This window comes from Rhipicephalus sanguineus, chromosome 3 (genome assembly GCF_013339695.2).
Source record: "Rhipicephalus sanguineus isolate Rsan-2018 chromosome 3, BIME_Rsan_1.4, whole genome shotgun sequence".
Classification (NCBI taxonomy): Eukaryota; Metazoa; Arthropoda; class Arachnida; order Ixodida; family Ixodidae; genus Rhipicephalus; species Rhipicephalus sanguineus.
The window spans coordinates 139,952,780-139,972,845 of record NC_051178.1 but is presented as its reverse complement, the minus strand read 5'-3'; the positions used below and the strand labels follow the sequence as shown (position 1 = coordinate 139,972,845).

The following is a 20,066-nucleotide window of genomic DNA, read 5'->3' as shown; positions in this document are numbered from 1 at the left end:
TCTTTGAACTTGACTGTGATCGCCAGAGAAAAAAAAAAGTGCAATTTCACATAAAGGCACCACCACAGACTTTGTACAAAATTTTCTGAAGATTTCATTGAAGGCATTTGATGACAGTTCCCTTTACGAATAAAGGTGTCTGCTCCTGTCATATGACCAGTACTTGCCAATGAGAGCACCCTGCTTTCATTTTTTACATTTGCGAGGACAAAGTTCATCTTGTCATGCGCCATAACTGCCCAAGCAAACTGTCAGCAAAAGCACCTTCTGTAGCCTTAGTGCATGGCCACAGTACAGCACCACCAGAAAGTCAAGCATCAATCCTAATAACTGAAAAACTCACACGAGGAGCGATGTTCTTGGCCTGGCTTTCCACAGTATGACCAGCTTGGGACTTCTCATCGTGCGTCGGTTTTGTATCACACGTGGCACCAGATCGACGTGACTGCAGCTGGCCTGCGCACAAAGAATGTTAGTATTTTACTAGCTGCAACATATTTCATTATGCTAACGTACCAATTTCCGTATAGCACAGGTAAAGAGTCTCAGCATATGAAACTCAAATTAACAATACTAAAAGAAAAAGCAATCAAAAAAGGCACATAGCATTACACAATTCCTTTTTTTTTCTTTTTGACAAACTGTCTTTTCCTACACAATCCAATTACAAAAAGAAATGTAATATCCACTGATCATGAAACTACTTTCTGCAAATTGAAAACATTGAAATTCTGTGAAAAGTCAGCATAGAATAGAATGCCTGACAAGTAACATATGTCAAAACAAGTCGTCCCCACAAATATTGTTCTACATGGTAGTTAAGTTGTGAGGTGATGCTTGATATTTGAACCGCCATCCTAGAACACAGACATGTTTCTTTTCAATGCATGACGGCACTCAAAAACTACAGACTCTTGCCATTACAAATGTATGCTGAACAGATGATGTGAACTTGCAAAGCAGTATAAATTGTTAATTCATGGGCCATTGAAAAATAAGTCCCCTCAGGAGCAGTGGTTCCTTAAAAGCTGCTGTTTCCTTCGACGACATACACTGCAGCAACATTTCCATTGAAATCTTGCACAACATCGGTGCATATAAAATTATGGTGTAGCTCTTGAATTACAAAAAGATTGTATGCCTCAAGGAAACTAGCAGAACCACCACACATGAATTCATGTACACATGTGTGCACAGACGTACATTAACACGCACATTTACACATCCAGAAGCATTTACTTTTGGATGAAGCTAGCTGCATAAGTAACACTCTACTGAGATGTGCAGGCGTTGAACAGTGGGATAACTGAGCTTAGTAGCGAATGGCTACTTATAATGGAGCTGGAAATGCACAAAACAATCGCAAGAATCTAAAGGCAAAGGCATTTTTTCCACACTGATGGTCAGAAATGGAAGTTCAGGAATCAAGCTCCCACAGGGTACACATTAGTTAAGTCATTAGAATCTATACTGACACGCTTGTCCCAGAAAAGTGAGATATGATGAGCTGGACAAGGAACAAGCATGGTTAAACAGAGCTTAACATTGGAAGCTACACAGTCTGAATCATCAGAAATACGTACCTCACAGAAATGGTGATGGTAATCACGCACTACTCATTTAGGAAGAAAGAACAGCATTAAATGACCAAAGCTGTAGAACTACTGACCAAATGAATACAACATTACATACGACAAGCAAACGAAGTAGTGAGACTACTCATTTATAATACCTTTCAATCAACTCGCCTCTTCCGCAGGTAATGCGAACTGTTACTTCTACCTAAACTGCTACCTAAGTACATGCTCTTTGTCGCAAAGAGATATAGAAACTGGGAGACGACAGTGAAGGACAAAGATGCCAAGCATGGCCCTACCTGTCAGTAAAACGCCTGAAGGCTTCTTTTTCTAACACACGTTAAACACCAGAACCTTGTGCACACAGCGCAAGCAGTGGGGCTAACACTAGGTCACTCCTGCAGAGCTCCAAAAGAGCGGTGTGCGCGCGGATTCAGCGTACGACGCAGCATCGCTGCACAGAGACCTGCCGACAGAAGAAAAACTGGTGGATGGCGAGGCTAAGCAGGCGACTGCCTGCTGGCTTTGAAACTGGGTTCTAGCCGTGAAAGCAGTTTCGAAAAGCAGGGCAACCAAGGCTGAGACTGGAGGTGAGGGCTGTCACGAGGGGAAGGGGAGGGGGCGCAGCCGGAGAAGAGACCCAAAGGGTACGGGGAGCGCTGCTATTTTGGAAGCATGGCTGGGTGTCAAGTGAGCACGCATCATGGCCAGACCCAAACAAACAAAAAAGAAAACAAAATGTTGCCAAATGGAAGGGCCCACAATGCAAGGCGCAGCAACCGCCATCTGCCAGACTGTACAAAATCCAGCCCAACTGGGATGCAGCCAGAAAAGAAACTAGTACACTATACTTGAACAAGTAGAAAAAAAAAAGTCATTAAAGGAAAAGTTCAAAGTCCAGCACTAATTAACTGGTATTTATCAATATTTCGTGCAACAAAAACTTTCTTTAATTGGGACAACCATCAGGGAGAACAGTAGGAAGTACGCTCAAAGTGCTTAACTTAGAAGCATTTGGGGACACCAGAGAGGACAAGTATACATATTTATGCAAGCAAGTTAGTATGACTGCATAATGATGAAAAATTAGTGCTAGAAGAGCAATAAAATATACTACATAAAATGTGCACAGGCAGCGCCTTGGGTTGCAGGGCAACTACCTCTACCTATGTGTAGTAACATTTCCTGCACTAGAACATTGCAAAATCAAGACTGTGGCAACACAAGCAAAGTATTAGTAATAACAAGACCCTCTGAATCTGCCTTCTCCATGAAAGTGTGCTTTTCTTTCCGTTGTGAAAAACAATGCCATGCGAAATCACTGGGACTGCTGAACAGACATCTTTCTCTTGCAATCGCAGCGAGTCCCTGCGATAGCGTCACTGCCATACTCGCTCATGTTCACTTTTTACTCGCTCACCATAATGGTTATGGTGAGCAAGTAAAAATACAGAGTGGAGCAAGAAAATAAGGGAATGATGTGACATGCTAAGTCAATCGCTTCCCAAAAGAACATGTTTGGCAAGTCAACCAGTTACTCGAGAAACCATCGTGATGTAAAAGAGACCAGCGCAAACACCCATGAACTTTGATATCAAATCTTGTGGGCACAATTGGTGAAGGGGATGGTGTGCACTTTTTTTTTTTTTAAGAGCTTGCTCTGAGCACATACTTACTCTGCAATACGTGCACACTTTATTAAAGAGATTCTGAACAAAAATACGAAAAAAATTATGAAGGAATCAAAATTTCACTCTGAACACGTGACTGTTTCACTAAACGGTGTTTATTTTACGTGTTTTTGAATAGATGGCTGTACTTTTGGAAGATTTCGAGTACGCAGCGGCTGCATGCCAACGTGCATGGAGCTGCGCTAGTGATGACGTCAAGCACGCTAGCAGCGGAAGTACAGCAATAATGGTGGGCAACCGGTGTGCGCTTTCCAGTCCCACTACCCTTTCTCCACCTCTCCTTTACATCCCACTCTCCCCTATCCATAAAGGCGCCGAGACCAGTACTAGGGATCACAGAAGTGGTTTGTATGGCTGTAGCCATAGAGTTTCTCACAACAATACCTAGAGGGGAATCTGGCGCCACCGTCTATGTGAATTTCTTAAGGGGCGCCGTTGCCGCGATGGGAACGACGGTATATGTGCATGAGAGGCTTGTGTTGGCTGGTGTTGAAGGCTTTGGCTACAAACCGGATACAACTTCACAAATAAAGCTTCTCTAAAACAAAACTTTTATAAATGGATCTTACTCATGCGTATTATATTCTAGAATAACAGTCCACCTACCTGTACGGCATAACAAAACAACGAAAGAAAGAAACGGATGACAAGCAGTCGCAGAGTGAACGCTGGCATTGTCTGCTTTCTAAGTTTAGCGGCCGTTTGTTACTTTTTACACTTCGTAAAATTGTGCATGAACGCATAAGTTTCCCAAGTTAAATAAAACTCGTTTCTGTGCAATAATAAAAAAGAAATAGCTTACTGCGTGCTCCTTAAGTACGATAGCAACCATTTTGACGCAAGGAACGCGTTGAAGCCAGGCGCGTCTTCGAGGTGTCTGCGCTCTTTGTGAACGATACCAATCCGAGCAAAGTGCGAAGCTATCTCATATCCCAGCATTCCCATGCGTACAACAGCTCGCAGCGCCAGTTTTCCCTCTAATTGTAAGAAACTATGGTTGGAGCAGAGCGGGTTAAGGCGCCGAGACCAGTACGCGGGTGATGGGTGGCGATGTCGATGGGTATACAATTATGCAGGGAGCACAGTTGGCACGACAGTATATGACGAGTTAAACGTCTCCTCTTCTCGTTCCCAGCGCCACCACTAGATGCAACAGTTCGTAAAAAACATTTATTTTCTGCTAGTTTCTGCCTGAAAACAAGGTTGTGCCAACCAAATTCAGCACCCAAGCTTTCAAACAGGCTGAAAATCACAGTGGCAAAAGTTTTCAGCATCCTTTTAAAGGTGATTTACCATTAGAGGCAGCACATAAGCAGCAACAGCCTTGGCACAAACACTGTTAAACAATCCACTCACCTTCATAGGAACTTGTTTGTACAATATTACTTAAAGTGCCCCTCTTGCAGGATAACGGATAGGTGGGCAAGTTGGTTTGGATTCATAACTGCAGTAAGGCAGCGCTAGATGACGAATACACAAGTAACGAGAATTTCAGTTGAAGGTATGACAACTTCAGGTGAGAGCCAAGCACGCATAGTCTTCTCGTTCTTTGCCCATTCATTGTCTAGCGCTGTCTTATTATATTTATGCCCCTTGCGTTCTTTTCCCGTGCAATAGAAATTATACAGTGATGGCAGCACATGTACGAAGTGGTACTGGTATATCCAATAGTGCTACTCTGTGCTGACACCCATAAAGGCAAAATTGGTTGATGATCATTTGGATTTAACAGGGAGACCGCAGAACTTTGTCCCTACTCACAAACCCATGTGTGTACAAAAGCACTGAAGTGCCATGCCGTTATGTTAAGAGGGGCGCCACTGCACCTCACGGGTCAGCTGATCCGCTTGCTGTCACAAAGGCAGTGCAGCTAGCCGTCGCGAACATTCTGCTTTACCACAAAATGCTTATAGAATAAAGCACAATGCCTATATAATGTAAAGAGTGCAGTTTGAAGTACTACATATCCTGGCATTAAATAACACACGACTACATGCCGGTGGTATATTGCAATGACAATACCTAGCATTCTCACCATATGACAGGACAGTTTTTTTTTACTTTCTGTGGCAAGTTCGAACAATTCCAACTTAAACTTTTAATAGTGTGATAAAGTCTACCAACACTATGATTCATTCCATTTTCATTAACATCAACATCTTGCAATAAGTTCTGGGCAGCTGTTAGTCCCTTAATGATTCTCATACTCCACTTTTTCGTACATAGTACTATTGTTGGACAACAAGTGCAACAGTGGCAGACCAATTGCTCGTAAACACAGCAGCTATTTCATGGTGCAATAACACCCGTATATCTCTCCTTGTGCACTTTCACTTGACACTTTGCCAATTAAGAGCGAAATTGCAGAATCTGACGCTTGAAATCAACTCACAGGTGTCAGGAACTACTTCAACATTGGATCTAATCACCTTCCAGTCTAAATGTCCACATGAAGTGCAATGCTTGGGCAATTATTGTGTAACACCCTTGCAAACTCTATTCCCAGACTTGTGAAAGCGAAGGGGAAAATTGGGCAGGAAGATCATTTTTTACTCCACATACCGTGAATAATTGGCTGTACCATCTAAGAACCTAACCGATGACCTCATCTTTAGCTGCAGAGTGCCCTGACCAGCATTAGATGACCAGCACAAATTTCGAACAGCCACTCATAGCAAGGCAGTTTTAATGCACACCAGTGTAACCTCAACCGTCTTAGTAGTAATATGCAGAAGTAATCCACAGGAGAGAAAAGGCACATTGCGACTAAGTTAGTCTTGGGGGGGAAAGAATGAAGGTTAATCAAGAGGTATAGATGAGTCAGTGGCCTAAGCAGAGAACAGGGTTCACTGACCCTCTCTTGCACACATATGCGCACGTGCACACAAAAGTAGTGGAACCAACCTCATGTGATTTTGGGGTGTACTGACGTGGGTACAAAACACAACCCGAGAAGTCAGCAGCAGGTTAAGTACCTGTTTTTTTGAAGGTTTACTTACCCATTGAAGCTCGCGGAGGGGATGGCCTCGCAGCTGCTAGCGGTGGTTTTCGCTTGATGGGGCTTTTTTCGACAGTTGGTTTAGGAGACACAGCCACAGCTTTGTTCTCTGCTTTGCTGCTACCACAGAAAACTTGAGCCTGCACGCCAAAGCACTGTCATAAAATTACATGCAGGAATACGGCCACAGCTAGGCCATAAACGCGTCACAGGAGAACAGTAAGGACCTTGGGATCAAAACAGTACATATGGTAAAGGCTAGGAATGTCTACGTGCCACTACTAACGCACATACTTGCAATGTTTAATTCTGCTTCCCATGTCATGCTACTTTGATTCGAAGGACAATGTCAGGCAAGCACATAATTTGATCACTGTGGCCGGCAGAAACCAAACTTCGTTACTCGACAGAAGAGCCCCGACAACTGCGCACATTGTGCACCTAGATGAAGGCCTTGTTTTAAACACTGTGTCAAGTGAAATTCGCCTACACATGTGCACAAAGGACGACTACAGTAATCGACTGCAAGAATGCCAGAACAATGAGGCTCAGTGTTGATAGCGGCCTTCCAGTAAATGTGCACAGTATTTTTTTTTCTGCACAATACAATGCAAAAGGGATCCTTCTCTCACCCTTGCAGGTATGTTGTCATTCAGGTCCAGGGGCCTTAAACTTTGGCGCTCCCCCCGATGTGGCAGTTCTGGCTTTGACGGTTGTTCGGCTGCAACGGTATATAGAGGATGTTGAGAATGACCAATTCTGGACAAAGCAGGAACCTTGGTGCAACACTAAGAACAACAAATATACATGACTTGCAAGCCTAGAGTTCACTTCAAATTCTTAACGAGAATCAAACAAAAAACCTTCAAGGAAGTCTGGAATAACAAACAACTTTCCCATGTACTGCAAGCTACAGTTAGGGAAACAACTATTTTAAGCTAAAGGGATACTGAAAATTTTTCATTTACATTCCTTCTTTTTTAAGGAGAAAGCCTTAGATGCTTCATCAAACGCAAAAATTGACCGGCATCCTGTGTCAGCATCCCACGTCAGCGGTGTCAACACGAGTGATAAAAAAAATCATCAGGACATGATGATGTCACCATATGGCGTCACAGATCGCCGAAATTTATGAAGTCACCATGAGATAACATATCGTGACTTCATCACGTGACATTGCTTGGTCAAAGGTGGGCCGATCCCGGAGGCAGTGCAAAACAAGGCAAGGCACAGAAAGTTTACAATGCCTCCATTCCTGGAGGCATTGCAAAACAACGTTAATTGCAGAAAGCGTCCGGAGGGGGGCGCCGGGGATTCAATACATCGACTTAGAAGAAAAAGAAGATGATGACTTTTGCCTTCGTGTGGGATGAGGTGGATGCATAAGGGACCCTGTGAGTTCTTTATTGCGTTGTTAGATAGCTGCTTACTCAATAACAACAGCATGATGCCAGAATTCCTTGAACACACAATAAATGTGTGCTAATTATATCTTCTCTAATGCGGTGAGCTGCTAAGCATGCTCTAAATCTGCCTGGGTTACCGGCAATGTGTTCTTGTCGTAACAAAAAAACCAATGTAGTGGTCTTGTGGTACTGCAGACCATCCAATTAAAAAAAAGCAGACAAAAAGATATCTTACCTGAGGCACCCTGTGTAGTGGCAGCATGGGAGAGTGCACGAAGACTGCAAAAGAGGAAAGGAGTTCACAGGTGACTAAACAATCAACCCAAAATTCAACTGTAGCACTATACTGAAATAAAATCACTACAATATGCATTTTAACACACGTTGCAGCTCATGCCACAGGAATTCTGGTGTTGGCATCAGTACCGGTGACACTGGTCGTGAGCAAAAGATTGGTGTTGTCCATGAGCGAAACATTGCGATGGATGCAAATGCTAAAAATGATGGGTTCAAGCCAAAATCGAACCCAGGCCTTATGTGTGGCAGTCAGACATTTTACCACAGAGCCATGCCAGCACTTCAAACAACTTTGGAAAAAAACCCTATACACGTGTCATGTGTTACAAGGAGTCTTGTTAACACATGAAATACTGCGCAGCAGAAACGTAGGATCGCACCAGGCATACAATGCATGCAAATTGCGCAACGAGTGGGTGGTTTAAAGGCCCACCCAGTACAAAGCGCTCAGGCACAGTTAATCATCATCAGCAGCAGGAACAGCCCCAACAAAGGGTGTAGCTGTGAAGGCACGCGTATTGCCATAAAAGGGCCCTGCAACACTTTTCAAAGTAACGATCGAATGACTTCATTAAAGGATTTTATTGCCTCGGGAACCGACTGCCGCAAAATTTTTAGAATCCGTCAAGTACAAGCAGAGTTAGAGATTTGTCGCACGCTGTAATTGCTTTCTCTCGACCCGACGAACGCACTGGAAGCTAAGCAGGGAGGGATGGCACGGGGGAAAGAAGTTACGTCGCGCGTCACGACCTTGAGCACTTTTTCTTTTTTCTTCAAAGATGCGACTTACATTCAATGCGATATTAATGAGAACTAACAGACAATACATTACATTTAATGTGATATCGCAAGCGCATGGCGGCCTCAGTAACTATGCAGCTCATGATGCTCAAGTCAACCAATGGCCGTGAATTTGGATATATGGTGCAGATGGTGCATTTGGGAATTTGGGTATATGGTGCATTTGGGTATATGGCATCACTTGTAGAAAGAAGAGAGAATGATTTCTGACAGAATTGTAAATTGCAGGCCGTGTGCTACGCTATAATATTTGGCTCGTGTGTTCTAGGAGCCCTGACTACCTATCGGCAGCATTTCCTGACAATGCTGAAAAGTGGTGCACGGCCCCTTCAATGATGCGTCCCTGATTCGCAAAAGTGACAAATGATGTTGTAGTCGACAACTTCATGACTGAACTTCATGACTTGTAGTGGACAACTTCATGACAACTTCATGAGGTAGGCATGCCTTCTAGGAGAGTTTAAAATGGCTAATGTTATGCGCGCAGATGTTCCTTTCCTTGCTGCACATTCGAGGTGTCCATTGAGAAGAGAAGCCTGGCAAGTGAATGAGAAGGCAAAGCGAACGGAGCCCGATTATTACGCTATTGCACTCCAGTCTTGAAAGCAAAGCCCAAGCATCCTATATGTTTTTACCAAAGAATCCCTGCTTTAAGTATCTCCACCTAAATGTCTGTGCTCTTGTTTCTGGCCATTTTTTTTCCATATTTGCATGCATTTGTCTGTGGCACTCATTCCTACAAGAATCAGACGTGCACAGCAGTACATCCATTTGATAAAACGGCAAATGGAAAAGAAAGGTAGACTGATAAAAGTCATGAAAATATGCTAGTGCAAAATAGACAATAAAAACAATGATTGCTATTAGGCACTCCTCAGTTCTGCCTTATGATAAAAAATGCTAGGCCTGCACGGAAAGCGCAGCACAGTCACAGTGAAAGCCGGAAGAGCAGCATTTCTAGAGCCCGTTGTAAGCTCTCTTTGGGCTACTAATACAAGTACACTTGCAAGGTACCCAAATACCATAAATCCTAACTTGCGTGAAGTTGGAAAGCACCCATTAAGCCATTATTCGTCATTCTGCAGAGAGGCGAGGTACCCGCTACACGTCTTTAAGGCATTATGTGCACTTTGTTGATGCAGCGGCTGATAAATTATGGCTGAGCCCTTTGTAGTGGGTTGGAAGCTTTAAACGACCCACTAGTTATGTAATTCGCATTGTGTGACGGTCGGTTGTTATTTTACTCTCCTACCACGCTATATTACATATGTTAATGTGAGAAAGAGAGAGAGGGGGAAAGAACTTTACTGAGACCCTGAGGAAATGGATCATGGGGGCCTTATGGGCTTCCTTGGCATCTAATAAAGAACATTTGTGAGGTACCCACTACGCTATAAATAATTTTTCTGAAGTAGGGAAGCACCCACTATGCCATTTGTCGTCATTCTGCGGAGAACCATAGTTCCCGCAACACATCTGTATGGCATTATGTGCACTTTATTGATGATGAGCCTGATGACGATGAAAAATTATGGCCGAGCCATTTGTAATTGGTTGGAAGCATTCAATGACCCACTCATTGCACAGTTAGCATTGTGTGACGCCTGGTTACAGAATTCGCATTGTGAGATGCCTGGTTGTTATCTTGCTCTTCTACCATGCTATATTACATATGTTAATGTGGTTCCTTCCCGACATGAAGCCTGTATAGGGTCTTTCTGCAAAGGAGTTTCAAGCACCAGCATGGCTCTGTGATAGAATACTGGGCTGGCACGCAGAGGGCCCAGGTTTGAATCGCATTCGATCCTGGATATTTTTTCTTATTTAGTTTTTTTTTTTCTTGATTCGCACGATAGCGGTTACGGACACTGGTGGACAACTACGGTGCCAAAAACTGCTGTTGTGACCTCATAACAGTTTTCACTGTAAAATGCTCTGCCAGGTAAGATTAGTTGCAAAGTTTCTAACCTGTCTTATTATGTGTATACATATTCAATTGCTGGTGCGAAATGACAAGAGAAATAAAAAACTTGGCAGTCAGCTTCTGCTTGTGCTTTATCAGAGCCAGCACATTTCATGAATGCCATTTCTTCAAGCTACAACACTTAAGAATCGAAACTTTAACAATTGCGAAACTACTTTAATGCGCTGTATCACTTCCACTTTCACCTGTATTCGCAGCAGCCGCTCAATTCAGGCTCCAAGATATACACTTCAAATTACTCTGGTTAGAAACTGCCTACAGAACAATTTCATACCACATTTCCATGTGGCTACATGCTGAAGACTCATTACTGCTTGCGTTTAAATATTTTTTAGCATTGTGTACACCATGCAATGTGTGCCAATCAATGCCAGATATGAAAAGTCCCTAACCAACGACAGTTTCATTGGAGACGCTGAATACCAGTGAATGTTGAGGATATGGCGCATAATGCAGAAAGCTTACCGAGACGCCCTGGTCATCCGAACGCTTGGTGCAACATTCTTTCGCTCTGGGGCGGCATTCTTGTCACCATGGGGTTCTGGTTCAGCCGCCTTCACTGCAACTTTCACCTTTGTAGCTGTTGTAGTGCTGTTCTCTTCAGATGCAGCCACTGATTTTGTCATGTAGTGCCTCGCGAGTTCTTCCCGTCGCTGCTTCTTATACCTATGTGAAAACAGTTCAGAATGTCACCAGATCAGGTAGCTCGTTAAGTAAGTGCTTGCGCTAGCATAGCCAATCTGGCTGAATGATCCACTGCATAACAGGTTTAACTTTTTCACTGAAGAAACACACATACAACGTAACCCCTTCAAAAATACATGACATCATGTCTCCTCGTGAGAAATTATAAATACAGATTAATCAAGACGAAAGGTGTTCCTGGCAGCACGGGGTGAAGAATGATACTTTGTAGCTGTCACCTCGGCTGATGGAATTATGACAAAGGTGAATTGAAATGCACATGAAAAATCTGCCTCGCAAGACGTGAAACTAGGAAAGAAAACTCGCAATACTTCTATCAGTGCCAGTGCAACCAAGTAACCATGCAATATAAGGTTGTGCAGTGAAATTGCACGAGTGCAAATCTGAGCGCTCATAATGGCGCCTGAATGAAAAGTGGTTGAGCACCTCTTCAGGCTACACCAGCATGAAAAAGGCTTCAAGGTGCCAAAACTACCTGCTCTCCAAAGCAATGTTTCTTTAAAATTGTTTCCCGTTTCAGTTACCATAGATTGGCAGCCACAGTGAAATGGTAGATTGTCTCGCAGCTACGATTTAATCTGTCAAGCCAGGCAGGTTCTCAAGGCATGTAGACGCGCCCTCAAGCTTACTTGGTCCAACCCATCGATATCCCCACGTGACATCAAGAATTGTAACCTTTCAGTCACAGGTGCAACCAAATCGTCATGCCGTAAACCACAATACTCAACAGTTAACATCAGACACTCATTACAAGGTGGAAGGAAGTCCACCTATCATGAAAATACCTTGGCTCTATGTGACACTCACAAGTAGGTGTGTTATATGTTGACTAGAAACTTTAGACTAAAAAAAATTCAGGGTGTGATAGAATTCTGTCTGGTCAGGCTCCAGTGAGGAAGTCAAAACAAGTTTTAACAGATTGCATTTTACCCTGGAAAGTGCCCACGAGCGTTATTTGCCATTTCAGATGCAGTACGTTTAATTAAATGAGATTACACAGAACAATTATATTCATGTCTGATATGCATACTCAGGTCTGACTGTAGCCAAAGATACAACTCTTGTCATGCAAGCCGAGTTTACGTTGCAACGTGCAGACAAAGCAAATTTTGCCAATAAAATCAAATCAGTAGGTATTGCAAGACGAACTCAAAGGCTCCTAAACACTGAGGAATTCAGTCTTATCCCCATCAATAATACATCAACCTACAGTAATTTGAGTTATTCAGGTTGGAATACAGTCTTTCATATCACTGCAAAACGTACCACCAACATGGATTTTTCAGACAGCTTGGTTCTCAATGCCTCGACAGCATCAACTTTTGCATCGCCATTTGTTTATCAACACTGGTGAACATACGTGTCTCTTAACATACTCAACAGCGCCCACAAAAGCTTCTCAAATTTTGAAAAATTTGTGGAAGTTATACTAGGCTGATTACTTTAGGTATCCATAACTGAACGTTGTGCAAAATGTTTGCAAAAATAAAGATGTGCTCGAATGAACAAGAAGTGGCAGAATAAGGAACAACAGTGCAGAGAGAATGACCAGGGTGCAACCTGTAATTACAAGCACTTCAGTGAAGGCGACAATCTAACCCTGCGTACCTTTCTATTCTCTCAGTGCGGCCATCACCATCCCCCTTGGTGCCTCCACCATCCATCGCACCACTTGCAAAACTGGAAAGGCCACAGGCCTTTGCAGACATACTGTGCAAATGAAAGGGGGCAATGTGTGAGTTGCATATGATAATACTTCCAAGGTGCCCAGTAACACCCAACGTAGGGTACTACACAATTACCAGTGTCGTGTCCACAGTTTCAACAGTTTTCATGCACTTGTTAAAGTTGCAATTGGGAATTAAAGACTTCATGCTAATGATAAGCCACTGACAGAATAATGTGCAAGTTATTAGCAAGACAAACCAAACAGTAGACACTAAATGACACAAGGAAGCATATGAGCATTAACGAAGGTGGAGACAAGTTTCTATTTTGCCCTTAATGAGTGAAGGCGAGATGCCGCAGGTAATACCGAAATTTAGCAGAGACAACTCAGCACGACATATTGTAAAACATCTCATAATGAATATATATTTCTTTGGTCAGGTACCCCATATGCCGAAGCTGGTTAAAAAAAAACTGAAGTGCAGAGCCACAAGCAACTAGTGGTGCGAATTACGACAACCTCTAGCAACGGCATCACTTTGTTAGACTACTGCTGTCCTCAGTGGGATAATTCGACATTTTGTTTGTGTGCGTTTGCATATGTGTTCCACAGCTGCCTCACATTGACGAGAACTATCGGCAGATGGATAACTGTAGTACAACAGTATATCAAATGTGACCCACAAAAAAAGAAAGTATAGTAGTGTCCACTGTACAGGAAAAGCACAAAGAGTTCAACAGAGAAAACAATTAACCGCAGAGACTGAGTGACAGTAGTATTATATTTCTACTGTTGCTACTGTAGCATCAAAGGATGTCAGGCAAAATTATGGAGGCCTGTACATGTACAAGAAATCCCAAATACTAGCAAAAGAGGAGCAAGCAACAACTATGCTTGTGAGACACTGCAGATAGAAGTACTAGATAGCAAGATAATAAAGATAAGTATCGGAACGTAGCTTACCCTGTAGCTATGTCATCTGCAACTGAAACAAAAGAAAACAAGTCGATTCAGCCGAGTTACATAAAGAATGTCTTGCATTGAGTCATCAACACATCAGGCACAGGTGCTATAAGTTACCTAGACGCCTCACGCAGTGCGCGAGAAGCGATAGGTGAACGTGCGGATGGCGGCAAGCGCCCTCGTAGTCTACGCGCCACACCATATGTCTTGGTAAACACGCCGAAAGGGTGCCCAGACGAGTCTTTTGAAGCGGCATGAATTACGCATGTTCTTCGACCGCTACAGCGTGAAGGACTGCGCCCCTGTTTACAAAAACAGCCCGCCTCCGCTGCTTGCACACATCCGCACGACTCCAGGAGCAAGTCAACGTTCGAGAGTTTACAGAGCCGACTCAGATTCCACGTGATAACAATCCCAGTGACAGCAGTATGTAGCGACGGGACTTCGGTTTCGAATCGTCCGCGCTTGCGCAAGAAAGATAGATGCCAAACTTACAAGCTGAGAAGCTGTCAAAAAAATACGGTTCTAGTTCAGTACTCTACTAGCCTGTTCGTGTGAAGGCCAGTCAACTGAGGTGTTCAGCTTAAAAACGCGAAAGAAACTATCATTGCAAAATTGAGGTCAACGTGGAGTTACACAAAGGCATCCGGAAAGCGGAATAAGAAGGTATCAAGTCAGCAAACGGTCGAAAGACGAATACTTCCACGCCGGCCGAACTGCTGCCCGGCAACGCACTACGATTTTTCTCGGTAATCCGGTTAATCGAAAGCGTCCACAAGCGTCCAAAACTGTCGGGAAGCTGTGGTATTCTTCGGCTGTTCTCGCCGACTTCATCGGCATCGAGAAATAGGGTGTGTCGACCGCGTACTACTCCCTCGTTCAAAAATAAACGTACGAGTCATCCGCCAAGAATAAAGGCAGAGCCTGTAATTATTTAGGCAAGCACATAGGAAGAGGTGGCGTTAAACTCGCGGAAGAAGTAACTGTCGGAAGCAGCCACTCATTCAGATTTTGTCAGGCGGGAACTGGACAGGAAAGCGACTACGCCGTTCCTTCGAACGAGCTCATTGAAAGCAAGACACTCACCTTATTTTAACCCGCATCTGCTTTACACCGTAATCACGTAATCCTGTTATCAAGCAGCGTTCGCGCTGCAGCACATGAACTCCAGCGCTCCAGGCCGCTCCAGCGTTGACGCGAGGTGGGGGGGAAAATTCCCCACATGAGCTCGACGACACGTAGCGGCGAGAAAAAGAACCTTCGCGCCGAGTTTAGAGAACACGAAGTTGTGTTTCCATATAATATACGTAATCCCCTATAAAACCACAACCAAATTTGGTACGTGTCACTTGGTTTTAAGCAGTACCAAAGCTTTGTAGCTCTTAACAGCAGCAGCTTGCTGTTAGTTTCGGTTTCGTTTCTGCCGCGCAGAAGTCTTGAGCGAGCGAAAGGGGTGAAATAAGCCGTGCTTTTTTATTTTTTATTAACCACACGCGCTGCAAGCACTCAGTTTTCCGCTTCATTCTTGTTTATGCACGATCTTGAGGACTAACAGAGTTAAACGCGTAAAAACAACGTGGAATGACGTAAACGCTGTCCTAGAACGCGACATTAATTGCGGCACGAGCATGTTTCGGTTTTATATTTTTTCGCAGTTCCGTGCGTCATCTTTCGCCGCGCCTGTCTCGGGTGTGACCTCGTTCTTGGCATGTGTCAAAGCTGTCTCCAATCAACTACCTTCGTCGCAGCGGCTGCTACGAAAAAGGAAAAAAAAAAAGTACGACCCCGGAAACATAGTTGCGTTTAGAGCTTGTCGGCTGAGGAAACCACGATCCCCTCTTCGCATTTTTGTAAAGTGTCGAAATAAGAATTTCCCTGTGGGCTTTTGTTTTCGCCTTAATTGTGAATGTGTGGGTTCCTTATTCCAGCCATTCAGTGAACCAAGTCCAAACACAATCGCGTTTGTTGGCGTGCCAAGGTCGAGCTGCGGGCTTTGTTGCGAAGTGAATACCCGCTCATAGCTTTGTTAACCCACGTTTGTTGGAGTTTACTACTGCCCGTCATAATTAACGTGGCGATGGCAGATGCTGCATATCGGAGAGCTGTGGAATACTTTTTCTTGAATTCCACATATATGCCTTTTACGCGGCAGTTTTCATTCTGGGTCACTTTCTGGGCCTCCCAAAATGTTCACATTTTTTACGCGTGTATATAAGCGCACACATACAAAAACGCACGAACAAGGCGGTACGGACACCTTCGCCGGAAAAAAAAAATTTTGTCGACGCCCCTGATGAATTCATGTATATATAGTAACCCTCCTTCCCATGCTTGCTGAACCGCCATGCCTGCAATTCTCGTCATACACAAGCGCTGGAGTTTTCTCAAGCAACATTTCTTTTTTTAACTACGGTGCAGGTGAAATTGATGACGGAGCCCGACAACGTCACCGTAATGTATATGGCGCACGCATATAATGCCAGTTTAGGAGCTGCTACTGCGCTTATCGAAAAAACAAAAAGTGAGAACGTACAGCATGCACTCAAAGCCCCAGTACCGGTCAATCTTATGCGGTGTTGAAGCGACGGCTCAAGGAAGCCACTATAGAGCTTCCTGGTCTCGTGTAGACGGACTTGTATGCGAAGGACTGAAAACTGTCCTTAGCGTGAAGTGCGTCAGGAAGCACCTATATTTTACTTTCTTTTTCTCGTGCGAATTACCTTGTCGACGCCACTGACCCACATTGAAGTTCCCGAAGAAACCAGAAAAAAAAGAATCACGTGTATGTCTCGGGGGAGAGGATGACACCTACCGCATTCAGGGTCGATTGACGGTGAATGAAAGAGGAAAAAGAAAGAAAGTACGCGTCCGGATACCATGAAAACTTGCACTACGCCGCTCCTAGGCATGCGATTCTGTGGTAGTTGCAGTTAACAGTTGAATGCGGAAATGCGATGGATGAAGCAACACCTTAAAGCGTTAAAAAAAAAAAAACGCTAGGGTGACCTAATTACCTCTAAATTTACTGCATGTGACCACCTAGGGAGGCAACGCATACAACTATTCTTCCTCAATGCCTCTCCCGCCCCCCTCGGGGGAATGGGAACCTAGATATCTTGGTCAAGCATACTGGTATAGACATTAAGGCAAGAAAAAATGCAGGAAGAAATACTGGGATAGGACGGTGGCCCGTCAGTGTCCCACAGTGTTTCTTCTTCCTTTTTCTAGTGTTCTTTCTTCTTCACAAAGTGATCACCCCGGAGCAACTTCATAATCTCCTCTACAAACCGCCCAATATGCGTACGCTCAGAAACTCGGCCGTAATGAAGTAACTTACCACACTTGCCACGAAGCATCAGTCCGTACCAATGCAAATGTGATGTATCGAACCGGCAGTTCCACTGGTGATGAGCGCCGTACTAAACCAACTAAACCCCTGCAACGCAACCCGGCTAGCTTTTATACCAGTCGCGCATGCGCCCTGCTCGTGCCACCTTGTTGCGTTCCTCTCGAACGCGTGATATAAAGCATCTCGGTCACGTGTCATTTGCTTCGTGAGTATAGCACGCGATGCCAGCAACGAGCGCGATCGCATCGCGTGTTCTCACGAAAAAGTCGAGGCTCGCTTGAAATTAATTGCGTAGACGTTGGTCTTTTTGAGGGTATGTACCCATAGGCGTGCGCACAGGGGGGGGGGGGGGCGCTGCGATGAACCTCCCCCCCCTGATGGGGAACCCTGCGCACGCCTATGTATGTACCGTATAGATGATGCGTTTCGAGTTCAAATTTTGCGTTACACTTTCATTCTGTTAGCAGGCGACTTGAACCTGTCACATGCGCTTTGAGACAGCTTGGTCACTACGGCGAATTATGATCACTTTATTAAAGCACTGTGTCAACAGGGGCACGTCGCTGTTGGCACTCGTGCTGGCAGTAATAATGCTAGCAATGTAGTGAGAAACCGCAAAGCGACACGGCGTAGGTTACTGACCCTCCATTGACTCGGGCCAACCACTGACACTGGCAAAATAGCGACACTTATGAAAAGCCAGGCAGAACCTTTAATTTTCATTCAAATTTTTGGCGATGGTACGACGTCACACGCGATGTCTCTTCTCAGGTCACGCGACTCTTCCGCATGTGACGTCGATGCTAGTTTTGCTGGTTCCGCTGCTGCGAAACGCGCTGCGGTTCGCTTCTGGATTTGATATATGTTTCAAATGTCGTAACAATACTTGGTGTTGCCGTTAGTGAACGGGTTGCCCTGCCAACCGGCATTTCCACGAAATTTCCTGCGAATCGGCCTCTCTAGAAATTAGACATTTCTGCGAGGTGAGTGACGCCGACATACAACATACATGTGTTCACATACCGCTAACGAAAGAAGAGTACGTTATGCATTACGCATATTAGGGACTTCGTGCGCACATGCGTGCGTATGAAAGTTTTTTCTAATTCCAGAAAAAAGAAAACGTGGCACAGTCAGTAGATAACGCGCGAAGTCCTCAGTCTTAAGTACACAATATCAATCGGATCAAATCATTAACCATCTGCTACACCAAAGGCGCCATGCGCGGTAGACTAAACCTTGTCATTAAAACTACTTGACAGAAACCCCAAGGAAATTCTGGCGTCACTTTATTAGCTGAAAAGAGAGAGCACAGTGCTCACGGATTTAATTGCGACATCCAAACTTCGAGTCTAAAAACTGGTATGCGCAACCTGCTCGCGGTGACCGCGTCATGTCGCTACAAATTTGACCGCTACAGGTAATGTTGGCTCTGTTGGAAGTATTCGAGTCGGAATCACACCGATATGACACGAACCAGGGGCGTAGCCAGAACTTTTTTTCGGGGGGGGGGGGGGGTGTTCACCATCTTAGTATGTCGTGCGTGCGTCTGTATGTGTGCGTGTTATATATACGCAAGCAAAACTGAAAATTTCCGGGGGGGAGGGGGGTTGAACCCTCCAACCCCCCCCCCCTTGACTACGTCCCTGACACGAACCGAAGACGCTGGAAAGGAAAAGATGGGCATTACTTATAGGCCTAAATTGTCACTTTTCAATCTGTAGGCACTGTACAGTACTCAGTTTGTTTGTTTGTTTGTTTGTTTGATGTTGTTTGTTTGTTTGTTTGTTTGTTTTTGTTTGTTTGTTTGTTTGTTTGTTTGTTTCTTTGTTTGTTTGTTTCCTCAAAAATATGGCACTTACCCACTCTGGGGGATTGGCCAAGATTGCGTGCCGTAACTTCTCTCTGATACCTTCAAGAATGCGTATTAATAATAATAAGTATAAAAAAAAACTAAATTAAAGAAAAAATTAAAAAATAAAAAGAAATAAAAGGAAATGACATATCAGATTCAAAACCAGCAATTGTTTTCTTTAGTATAACGACTGCTATGAACAATCGCTCGTGAGGACCGCGTCATGTCGATGCAAATGTAGCCGCTAAAGCTAATGTTGGCTCTGATGTAAGTGGTCGAGTCAAAATTACGCCGATATGACGGAAATGTAGACGCTGAAGCGAAAGTACATTCATTATTTAGCCCTAAACTTTCGTGGTTCTCGATAGTCGGTACATGGAGCCTCCATGGCGTTTTCTTGTGCCACCGTTGAGCCCTGAGGACGCCGATATAACTCATCATCGGCATCTAATGAGAGAGAGAGAGAGAAAAAAAAAGCCCTGCTCCCGCATTTTGACAGCGTTTGACTCCCAGCAATCGCCGATAGCTCATAAAAGCACCACACGTCATGCAGGCCAACTACAGCGTTTCAATTGCTGATCACTGCAGTACATATGATCAGTAGGTATATTAAAGCTCTTGCCAAGTTAGTTAAACTACGTCATCAATCAGGACTTTGTGTCAACTTTAGTGTTGTTATGTGATTGTTTGGGGTTTGGCTGACATACCTAAACGGCATGACATTATAGCGTAATATAATGATATTTCATTGTGCTACCATTGTCATCCCTA

General features: G+C 44.1%; 1 protein-coding gene across 2 annotated transcripts in view; it reads right to left on the bottom strand.

Moving 5' to 3' along the window:
• LOC119387284 (uncharacterized) overlaps window positions 1–17,514 on the bottom strand; it is a 36,624-nt gene extending 19,110 nt beyond the window's left edge. The window contains exons 1-8 of one of the 2 annotated variants that reach the window (XM_037654625.2): window positions 17,429–17,514; window positions 14,092–14,113; window positions 13,068–13,169; window positions 11,220–11,420; window positions 7,908–7,951; window positions 6,899–6,987; window positions 6,268–6,406; window positions 344–456 (exon numbers count right to left, since the gene is read on the bottom strand). In XM_037654625.2, coding sequence (XP_037510553.1) covers window positions 344–456; window positions 6,268–6,406; window positions 6,899–6,987; window positions 7,908–7,951; window positions 11,220–11,420; window positions 13,068–13,169; window positions 14,092–14,113; window positions 17,429–17,447 — 729 coding nt within the window. In that variant the 5' untranslated portion in view covers window positions 17,448–17,514. Of the gene's footprint in view, window positions 1–343; window positions 457–6,267; window positions 6,407–6,898; window positions 6,988–7,907; window positions 7,952–11,219; window positions 11,421–13,067; window positions 13,170–14,091; window positions 14,114–15,177; window positions 15,309–17,428 lie in introns of those variants that run through there. The other variant, XM_049413466.1, reaches the window with a different exon arrangement.
• Between the last annotated feature and the right edge of the window lie 2,552 nt (window positions 17,515–20,066).